Genomic DNA, 11,734 nt, shown 5'->3' with positions numbered 1-11,734 from the left:
GGCTAATAAGCCAGACCGAATCAGCCGTTGGCAAAAAAAAAATTGCCTGCCGGCGGATTACGGTCTGGAGAGGCTCAATTGTACGCCCATTTCCTACACCAGAGAACTGGTGTGGCCAATCGGGACACGGTATGCAATATGGGCGGGCTTTGGTACAGTGACGTTCAATGCTTGAGACCTTTGACTGACTGTAGCTCTGACCAATTGCGTCAGAGAAAATGTTTGAACCCGCCCCCCAGGAAACAAGATCCATACACAGCATCTCCAGAGTCAAATACCACACGACAGTGTGATTTGAGTCTGGCTTATTAGCCAGGCTAGCCTTTTCGTGGAGGGGTCAGAATGAAATTTGGACTTAGACTGTTTTTCGTCTGTGGTACTCTTAACCTAAACCTGCCAATTGTGCAAAGATGTGAGCGTACACTGAGAAAAGAGTTCCAGAGCTGAAGTGATACACATTTTTTATTTTTGAACCAATGCAGCTACAGTTTGTCATAAGTCGTCCATCACGGTTTCCACTGCGCTCTTTTTTTGTAGTTTTGTTTTTAGATGCTGTTAAAATACCACGGTGACTTTCCTACAAAAACCCATTACACAGAATAATAAGGTATACAGAAGAAACAGTATGTTACAATAGTACAAATGATAAATTATATTATACAGTTATAATGCCAACAAGTTTGAGCACGTATCCAATAAAAAAGCAGCCTGCTCCCAGTACTATGAGAAGGGTAAATAGACAGACGGACACATGGAAAAGAACGAAGGTGGCTGTTTATGCATACAGGACAAGGTAGCCCATAATGTCAGTTTAGTCCTCTTGATAAAAGCATAGTGAGTACATTGTAACACAGAGGAGCTAGCTAGCTACACATAGGCCTCATTCCCACTGCCTCCACCATGTAGCGCGTGTAAAAGAAGACTTCCAGGCTCTGGAAGACAGAGCAAAGGAAAGGAGTCTAACACCAGGGCTCCACCGGGCGCGTCAGCGTCGCGTCTCCGTCAGGGAATGTTCCCTTTTTAATCAATGAGGGGTGGCTCCACTCACTGCCCGCGTTGCGTTGCGTTGCGTGACGCGACGCGTGCATTAAAATTGAACCGGTGCGTTTTTTGACGCACGCGACGGAGACGCAACGTGTCCGGTGGAGCCCTGGCGTAATATACTGGAACAGTTTCGGTGTGCTGTGAAATCTATTGAATGGTCCGGTAGTATTGTTTACCTCATGTAATTATAACCGTGTTAAAATTAAGTGATGATGCAAACATTTTTTTCCACAACCATTAAAAAGAAAAAAAAAAAGAGAAAAAAGGTTTTAGGCCACAGTGAAAGCGAGACCAGTGAAGGCTAATTTATACCCTTGGTGCACAACCTTTTTGACAAGTCTAACAAAACAAAAAAAAGAACATTGCGATAAAAATGGTGTATAGTCAACTAAAGTGGCGACACAACATTTCTCCATTTTTTTTTAAAATACATTTGTGTCGTCAAAACGGTTGTGTGACAAAGTATAAAATATCCTTGAGAAAGTAACAGACACCGTCTTGGCTAGTACAGTATATCATAGTATAGCATCTCAATAAACAAGACTCAGTATCAGCAAAACTAAGTTTGCAACAACCAACACACGGTCAAGCGTTAAAGTCTTTATCGTTTCTCAATTATCTTTACCACAAATTCCAATTTTTGCATATATTTAGTTAAGGATAAAACTGGTTTGCTGGTCTTACATCCAATCATTCGTGACCCCCCACATCATTCCCATCATCACATACAGTCCGAGCCGCCCCCCTCCCTTTGCCTGAGAGAAATGAAGGGTCTGTCTGAATTACAGCAACAGACCAGGGGAGGGCGCCAGCTCACACCAGAGCAGGAACAACAAAAATCATCATAACCCTTTCCACAGAAAGAACATTGGCAGTGATCAACAGAATTTAAGAAGGGAAGAACGACACAGAGACCTAGGAGGCGTGGGGTCTTCATGCCAGGGGGAGATCGTGTTTGTCATCATTCATGTCATCGTTTCGCTCGACTTGCCCAGCAGGAGGTAAAGGAGAAACGCTCAACTTGATCCTGATAAATGTTTTCCGACACCCAAAACCAACTGTAAAATAGTCATGGTTTATATAGGTAGGTATATAAAATAGTCTTTGATATTATGGGCAAGTTTTACATTTCTCTCTCTTTCAATGAAGCTTCAGCCACATCATTTCAACTACGCATAGTTTTTGTCTCCCCAGAGCTCAGTCGCCATGACTTTGGTAACAGTTGTGCTTCTAGAGAAGAGGAATATATACCCAATGGGTGAAAGAGGAAAAACACAAAGAGAGAGAGAAATACAGTGATACATCATCGAATAGCTAGTATAGAGCCCCCCCCAACACAGAAAGGTTTGGCTATGGATTTCAACAAAGGAGTAAAATCATAACAAAACTAATTAAAAAAAAAAAAAAAAAGTTAAACACTTTATTTGTTAACATGATGCCAGGTCGAACTGCTGTGGGATTCCCTGTGCTATCAATAGCCCAAACACTACAGGAACGTGTGTGTGTGTTCGCTGGCTAATGTTCTTGCAAGTAGATTAGCTGCGGTAAGTCCAGAGCTCAAATCTCTCTACCATGATACAGAGTGGCTTACCATGTCTTCTAAACACAGGGCTTTTTTTCCCCTACAACCGTTGTCACTGTAGTAACAGCCCTTGGGGTGTAGTCTGAATGTCTAGCTAGCACGCACGCAGGCACGCACACACACGCACTCACACAGAAACAGTTGGCATTACCTCTCACTTTGCTGACCTCATGTTTTGTGTGTGTGTGTGTGTGTGTGTGTGTGTGTGTGTGTGTGTGTATAACTTATCTCTGCACTTGAAGTCAACATTCTGTCCCAATGTACTGCATGGCAAACAGGCAGACCCACTAGTTAAAGTACACTTGGAGGTTAAATGTATTTCACTCGAATAATACACACACCTGGCTCCTCCCACTTCCCTTTGACCCCTAAAAAAAACCCCTACAAGCAGTGGAATACTGACGCCATCACAGCAGTCATTTTGCCTTTCACAATGTGTTGGGGGAAGTAGACTTTTACACCTCTCGATAACAAATACGCGTTTGCTTCAGATCCTTTTAAAGAGCAACTCTCAAATCCGGGGACTGTCCCCCTTGACCAGTGTTCAGAGTCCCCCCCCCCCCCCCCAAAGGTCAAAGTTCATCTAGGAGGGTCATTGGGAGAAGGTCAAAAGGTGAAGAGTAGGTGACCTGGTGAGAGTTGTGACTGAAGTGAGCGATACCACGGTACCATGGAGTGACGTTTGAACGGCTAAGCTTCCCTCTCCAGAGCTAAGGTCTAACGGTGAACCCAGCAGTCACAGAACCAAAACAAAAAAGCAAAGTGTGCAAAATCCCTGCTTAGTAACACTCTCTCTCTCTCACACACACACACACACTACACAAAACATACTCGCTACTGAACGGCTAAATCATCGTTATTCCAGGGTGTACACTCAAGCTGCCTGGAAAATACACAGTGTAAAAGCGTTCAGACGTATGTATAAAGACACGCACAGTGTCGCACACGAGCACACACACGCACACACACACGCACACACGCCCGCCCATACACACACACACGCCCGCCCATACACACACACGCGCACAGGGGTTAGAAAAGGTTAGCTGTAGAGAAGAGATAAGATCCTGGTGTTAGTACAGTAAAGAGTATCCAGTCTAAAAAAATGTCTAGGAGAGAGGAAGGGAGGGAGGGAGTGTAACAGAGAGAAGCAGAGGAGGAGGGCGACGCTGTCCCGTCCAGCATCTAGTGGGAAAACTGTAAACACTGCCACTACCTCCAGAGGGTCTGTAGACAGATGGAACGTCTACGTCGTCATCATCATCAACAAGACAACATTGTGATCATACACGATCAGATCGGGAACACGGGACTAGGCAGCTCGTAGCAGAGAGAGAGAGAGATAGAAAAAGAGAGACAGAGAAGGAGGAAGAGTGGAGAGCTGAAGGAAGTTTGTGTGGCTGTGGGGAGCCAGGAAGGGTTTGTGTTTGTGGGAGGTCGTTTTGGGACTAAAACCTGGCTAGGAGTTGGTTGCACCCCCCACCCCCGTCCATCCTGGAGAAGCTTCTTGGGGAACCACAGTGAAAGAGAGGCGAGAGCCCAGTGTGTGGAGGGGGGTGTAGGCCGCACACCCCCACCTTCCCCCTTCTCCTCTCTCACAACAGGAAGGGGTTGGTGGTTCCGGGCGGCTGCGGCTGTCCGGGGGCCATGGTGCTGCTCATCAGGGGCTGGGGCATGGACATGCTCACACCCATGCCGTGCCCCATGCGGCCCATGGGGGCCATGCCAACCAACGGGACCATGGTGATGGACTGGGGGGCCACGGAGGACAGCGACATGGGCTCCGCCACGGAGGATATGTTGCCGAAGCCGACGGGCATGGGGCTCACCCGCATCTGGTTGAGGGTGGGCGGAGCCGGCTGGCTGATCTGGAAGGGGTTGGCCTGGGCCGCTGGTGCTGCTGGGGCAGCAGAGGCTCCTGTGAACACGGAAGAGAGAGAGAGGAAATGGGCATCAATAGGGACCGCGTTGACAAGGAAGATGCCAACAAAAAACACCAGAACACACGGGGGTTTGGAACACGTTCTGAATTGTAACAAATGTATTATAGCAAAGGGTTCTGTAAACCGCGCAACACACAAAATATTAACAGTTCTAATCTAAGCCCAAACCCACACTCGATGAAATATAAAAGGATAGGCCCATTGCCAGTGTTTTAACATTCGCTACCAGCACAGACATACTGTAAACCACAATTGTCTAAATGTTTTATCAAGTATAGAGGGTTTATGCGGTGCTGAATTTGCAAAGCGAATTATAGTCCTAGAGACTCTCTCATTGCCTGCAATCCCCCAAGAACATACAATTCAGGGAGAGCCTCCTGTTGGCTCTGGCATAAGAGAAAGGACAATAGCTGGAAGCCTGGATGAGAGGGGCAGTGATCTGGCCAATCACGTAATCACAACACCCAGTGTTGTGGTTAACCCATTCTGGGCGGGAACCCCTTTTGGTGTTAGCATTATGTTATGCTTTAGCTATTGAAAAATAGCAGATCTATAAGCTCATAGCAGGTCTGCTATTTTTGAAAAATCGTAGAACGACTGACATAGAAACATAGCTTTTTCAGAATTTTTTTTAGAATCTGATCTCAGGTCAAAATGGGTTAAGGGTCAACACTTGAAGGCGGATGGGGACCACCTGATGACCTCTCTTCCAGGCCAAGGCTTTATCCATTACAGATGGATTATATTCGCATCGTTGATGCATTTACAAACAGCAGCTCAACAAAAGCTAATTTGCCCTAGTTCACGACGGATCAATTTAAAAAAATAAGAATCATCTTCCCATCACGATAATCGAAAATAAGAATCATCTTCCCATCCCTACTGTGTCCGCGCGTGTGTGCGTGCGTGTGTGCACGAGCGCGCATGCATGCATGTACATTGTACACTAGTACACATCTCCTTCCTATACCTGCTGAAGCCAGGAAGGGGTTGACGATGGGCGCGGGCTGCGCTGGCCTGGTCACCAGCGAGTCCAGGTTGACCAGGGCGGCGTTGGGGCCCAGGAAGGACTCCGGGGTCTTCCTGATGAGGTTGGAGGTGGAGGAGAGGGACATGGGCAGCGGGTCAAACATGTCCAGACTGCTGCTGCTGGCTAGAGACGACGAGGCCACGCCGCCGTCACCTGCCACCGACAGAGAGGATGGTACTGGTATTACAATCCGTTAATAAATATGCATTAAACAACAATTAGCACAAGTAGCTGAATACACAGACCAACGAGAAAATATTAATAACCACCGTGAAACACCAAATCACCGTAGATACATACTTGGGAGAAAAGCGAAGAAGACAAAACAAGAATGACACTCGTAACGGCCAGGTGCAGCAAGCGCCGCTGCTTGGCCGTCTCCATCCACCCCCCCCCACACACACACACACACACACACACACACACTTTGTCTACATTCTTTAAATCAATATTCATCACTATTATCTATATAAAGTGCTCTAGGTCAGTCAGTATCCGTGGACTCCCGCAAAGCAAAGCATACAACAGTATTGGGGCATGCTTGCTGACGTCACATAGGCTCATAATTTGATGTAATAAAATGATGAGTAGATGTCATTATGTGAAGAGCAGAGAGACAGACAGCCAGGCTCCTTGTTTCCACGGCACAGCTGCAGACAATATCAATAATTGCGCAGGCACGTGCAAACCACACGCACGCACACATGTGTACACACACACACACACACACAGCGAAACCCCCAAAGGATCTATAAAAGAGAGGCCATTTAAATTCAGCGCACACAGAGGGTCACAGTTAAGTAAGGACTATGCTCAATCGTATTGGTGCCGCTCCGACGCTGGACACGCTAGCATTAGTTATACTAGTATGGCCACAAAAGGTACTTGCTTGTAATTGGCTGTCTGTTACTGGGACACGTCAAACATAGTCCCGTAAACAGTTTAGTCAGCATTTTAAATCAATTAACCAATTTTGACCTGAGATCAGATTATATAAATGTCTTGCCAGTTTTCTGAAAAAGCTATGTTTCTGTCAGTCGTTCTTCGATTTTTCAAAAATAGCGGACCTACAAGCTCGTAGCGCGCCACTCGGTGGCGCGCTATGAACTTGTAGATCTGCTATTTTTCAATAGCTAAAGCATAACATAATGCCAACGCCAAAAGGGGTTCCCGCCCAAAATGGGTTAAACTGCATGTAATCATAACAGTAATCAACAGACTGTAGCGGTTGGACAAGAAAGTCACTGCCAAGACAACACAGCTTTTGTTTACCGTTTTACTCCCGATTATGAAAAATATAAACACAGCCTCTCAGTACAGTAACTGTACTGTACACACCTCGGTGTGCATTGCTGCTTGTTGTACAACACTTTGGGCAGTATTATGCGTGTCTTAAGTACCAGGTCTTATTACTTAACTTAAGACCTGGATGCGTGATCAATGCCATTTGGCTATTCTGAGTGGCCAAACAGCATTGACCACGCCTCCAGGTCTTAAGTTAAAGGGGAAGACCACCCATTTTCAACATTTTACTATGTCATTAATATACCTTAGAGCTGTTGTGTGGAAATAATAAAAAAGTCCCCCCATTCTGTGTTTCCGAGAATTGTAATTATGAAAAAAATCATTAACATGGTGAAACACATCTTGATGACATCATCAAGATGTGTTTCACCATGTTAATGATTTTTTTCAGACCTCTAGTTCTAGGAAACACAGAATGGGGGGACTTTTGTATTATTTCCACACAACAGCTCTAAGGTATATTAATGACATAGTAAAATGTTGAAAATGAGTGGAATGCCCCTTTAAGTAATAAGACCTGGTACTTAAGACACGCATAATACTGCCCTTTGCCTCATACTCATCTGATAAGTATGAGGTGTGAAATCAGCATTGGCCTCTGGACAAACGGTAATCAATTTTAGCTGGGCGGTGGCTGGTGAGATTGTTCGTTTTAAACAATATCCTGATGACATTTTTGTTTTTTTACTTGTATGAATTATACATAATGTATCTTCAATTTGGCCAACTCTACCAGACCTCTCCCCTGATTAGAGGCCATCTGTCTTAGGTGAACAGTAAAATAAACCGTTATTAGGACAGAGGAAATGAGGCAATTGCTCCTTTGCTGACAATGAACTAGAAACTAGAAATCCTAGAATCCTAGAAAGGATACAAGTACGGTTGGAGGCCATCGATATTGTCCTTTTCTTTTTGCTGAGGTTTGCGTGATCTGCGCAAAAGGACAGTTAACCCATTTTGGGCGGGAACCCCTTTTGGTGTTTTAAACATTATGTTATAATTTAGCTATTGAAAAATAGCAGATCTACAAGCTCATAGCGCGCCACCGAGTGGCGCGCTACGAGCTTGTAGGTCTGCTATTTTTGAAAAATCGTGAAAATATTTATTTCAGAAAACTGGAGGATTTAGAAGGATTTTTTTTTTCAGGCCTAAATGGGTCAAATGATAAGGGACAATATCGGTGGCACCCAACTGTATGAAGCACCACTATGCAGGCATGGGCATGGTGTCCTCTCAACACTCAACAAATGGATAAATGAACACAGAGGATTTTACTGTGGATGTTATTACTATCTATCTATCTATCTCTGCTGTCGGGAAGAAACCACCAAACTCCCAAATTTCCATTTTTTTTAAGGAAATGAAAAATATACAATTTTCAGGAAATGAAGACAACCGTATAAAACAACACAATACTGCCTGGTCAAAGTTGGTTCTTGTGACTTTATATATTGTCAATTACTTCCATGAGAGGGAGACAGGTGGTGGAGTTAGTTGCTTTAGCCAATGGAGTTAAGAGGTTTTGTTTGGGTTTTTACTACTTTTCATTGGTTCAATATTTTCGAAAACAACACACAGACATAAAGGGTGTTCAATAGAGCGTCGCAGTCCCGCCCCCTACCATGGACCAGGAAATGATTCTCCGTTCATTTTCCTCATAGACATTTCAGAAAGTATTTATTTAAAGACGTTTACGCCGCGGACAAAGCCAACTCGAGTCGTGACAAATCATGACAACAAACACAATTTTTTGGGCCGAACAAATAATTAGAAAGAAGAAAAAAACACTTTTTTGTTGTTTTTCTTCTTTGTAATTATTTGTTTGGTCCAAAATATTGTTTGAGTTGTCATGAGTTGTCACGACTCGAGTTGGCTTTGTCCGCGGCGTAACCGTCTTTAAATAAATACTTTTTGTCTATGGGAAAAATGCATTGGGATTCATTTCCTGGGCCATGGTAGGGGGCGGGACTGCGACGCTCTATAGCACTGATTTATGCAAAAAAAAATCGAAAACCTCAAAAATGGAGTTAGGTGGCTTCCTCCCGACAGCAACAAAAATAAGTATATAGCTAGGCTTATGATGAGTTCATACAGTAAACTAGTATATCATAACCATAGGGCTAAGCTAAGCTTTGCCACAACTTGTGTCAATGTTGAATTTATTTTATTTCACACTAAAAGACAACAGCACAAGTCAGCGCTCCCTTTCCTCAGCCTCTCAACTCGTCCTTGACGCTAGCAGAGACATGTTTATGTGAGGTAGAGAACGAATACACCACCACCACCCTGACCCTCCACGCTCAGCCACGCACTGGAGGAAAACATACATTCCACACACACACACGCGCGCGCACAAACACGCACGCCGTTTCCAGAGACCATCTCGATTCACACGCATTTGGTGTTCCAAACGGGTGGAGTGTGGCCTCTCTGAAGAGATTCAATTGGTTCCACAGAAAGCAGGCACGGTCAATATAGCATTTGGATAATGGATTTGAAGGAGCTTTCACGAAGCGGTCAACCCAGGTCAGGTGTTAATGCATGAAAAAAAAACCATCAAAACATCAGTGGCATAAGGCTGGAATACACAGATGACACCACAGTGACACGAGGACGAGACTAGGGCAAAACACGGAGCAATTATTGAATTGAAGCGTGTGAAGATAATGCCAGTTTAATTTAATTTTCAAATTGAGAGCATGCAAAGTTGAGTTCAACCAAGCACTCCTCCTCTGTATTTTGCCAAAGTCTGGTGGTGACATGACTACATAGACAAGACAGTGTGTGTTTATGCCAGTGCTGCTGCAAAACCCCTTAAATTATCTGGGGAAAAAGTGCTAGAGTTTCTATTGTACCTTCCTTCAATCTTGTGGTGAGTCATCATGTATTTACTACATTACTTAAATGTATGCCAAGGAAAACCTTGAGATGAGCATGTTGTTTTTGACACTCGGGAAAAGTTCTAATTGAACTCTACCAGAGTGTAAAGAACAAAATGTACACTCTACCAGAGTGTAAAGAACAAAGTTCTAATTGAACTCTACCAGAGTGTAAAGAACAAAATTTGAACAAGGGAGAGATCCAAAATGAGACGCCCAAGGCACTATTGAGGGTACAAATAGAACCAAATGGAACCATGAGTTAAACACTCATATTCCAGTGTAGCTTTTAAGCAGGTGACTTTAAAATGTATCGTTTAGCGCAATTTATTGCTTGGGCAGTTTGACACACAGGAGCAGAATGTGAACAACCGGCGCTAAACGGCGGGGGGACTTAACCTATCACAGCACAGCCAGTGCTCTGTAGTTCAACTTTTGAGAAACGTATTACGTATTTGTACATTGTGAACTCGTAAATCAGCTATGAGACATTTGTTTAAAGCTTACGTTCTACTCAGGGACATCATTGTGCCTAGTAATTCTCAGTCGACCGAGTCAGTTTAAACTAGAGCCATCAGTCTTCGGAATATAACAAGTATGTTGTTTGGAAACTGGTGGGACAACTAAGAATCCCTTGGGTTGGGGCAGTAGACAAACATAATGTACCGTACTGATTCCAAATGTGTGTTCGAATTGTCAATGTTTGTCGTTTGTAAATTGCGCTGCTGACATGCTTGTCCTAATGTTAATGTAAAATAAAATCTTGATCACAAATTTTTGGTCAGATATAGAGGTTTGTGCAGGATGGCAGACACACACACACACACACGCACACGCACACACACACACAGACTCCATGAGGTGTCATTAGATGCAGTGGTTCTCAATCTTTTTCATGTCAACGACCCCCAAATTGATATGTATAGAAGTATAAAATATGGCTAAAGTGGCTAAAATGATTGTGATGCTATATTAACTCATTTAGCCACGGGTACCCCCTGGAACCCCCGGAAAGGAGCCCTGGGGGTCCCCCTCGGGCCGCACTTTGAGAATCACTGCATTTGAAGGCACAAGGACAGGGTGAGTACCAGTGGGGACAGAGGAGGAGGAACGCAGGCTGTCAAACTCTGAGAAGTCCTCTTTAGACGTACCGTTGGACGTACTGAACAGGTCATAGCTACCTGGAAGGGGACCACAATACACACACACACACACACACACACACACACACATGGATGGACAGACACGCACGCACGCAAGCACGCACACAGAGCAGATGGATAGTGGAGGAACAAAACAAGAGAGATGACAATGGATGAGAATGGGAACTTTGGACAAAATGGGAAACACAACAGAAATGCAAGCTATGGAATTTCCCCACTCTCATGTGCACCGTGAAGCCCGATTTATACTTGGTTGTACGATGGTGTCCCTCGCCAAAAATGGCTTGTATTTTCGCCACCGTCGCACAAGAGCATAGTCTGCTGAGTCTGTTGTAAAACGAACTGTGCATATTTTGAGTCATCCATGCATGCGTTTGTTCACCTGCGTTGGAGGTCTTGGGGCGGGCGCCCCAGGGGTCGGCGGCAGGAGCAGCGTTGGTTGCCCAGGGATCAGTGCTCTTCACAGGGGGAACAGAGGCAGTTCCCCATGGGTCCACTGGAGTGGCTGGCTTAGTTGCCGAGCCTGGAGGGACAGAGAGAGAGACAGAGAGACAGAGACAGAGACAGAGAGACAGAGACAGAGACAGAGACAGAGAGAGAGAGTAGAAGTATTAGAAATTGGAAATACTGAAGTAAAGTGCAAATACCTCAATTGTACTTAAGTACAGTACTGAAGTAAATGTACTTAGTTACTTTACACCAGTGCATTCCACACCCTGATTAGCCTCGGTACCAGCCCAGGCTTTCATTTCCGTCGCAAAAAATGAAAGCCTGGAGGAACGAACGCA

The 11,734-nt window shown here is 44.6% G+C and overlaps 1 protein-coding gene across 4 annotated transcripts in view; it reads right to left on the bottom strand.

The window, feature by feature from the left end:
- Positions 1 to 444: 444 nt before the first annotated feature.
- The window catches only part of epn2 (epsin 2), a 29,116-nt gene continuing 17,826 nt past the window's right edge, over positions 445 to 11,734 (bottom strand). For 2 of the 4 annotated variants that reach the window (XM_079521667.1, XM_079521670.1), the window contains 4 exons: positions 11,329 to 11,469; positions 10,872 to 10,964; positions 5,540 to 5,752; positions 445 to 4,544 (listed from right to left, as the gene is read on the bottom strand). In XM_079521667.1, the coding sequence (XP_079377793.1) occupies positions 4,222 to 4,544; positions 5,540 to 5,752; positions 10,872 to 10,964; positions 11,329 to 11,469 (770 nt within the window). In that variant the 3' untranslated portion in view covers positions 445 to 4,221. The remainder of the gene's footprint in view (positions 4,545 to 5,539; positions 5,753 to 10,871; positions 10,965 to 11,328; positions 11,470 to 11,734) is intronic. The other 2 variants (XM_079521668.1, XM_079521669.1) reach the window with 2 other exon arrangements.

This window comes from Electrona antarctica, assembly GCF_951216825.1.
Source record: "Electrona antarctica genome assembly, chromosome: 14".
Lineage (NCBI taxonomy): Eukaryota > Metazoa > Chordata > Actinopteri > Myctophiformes > Myctophidae > Electrona > Electrona antarctica.
The sequence above is the reverse complement of the archived record's forward strand: the minus strand, read 5'-3'. Positions and strand labels throughout refer to the sequence as shown.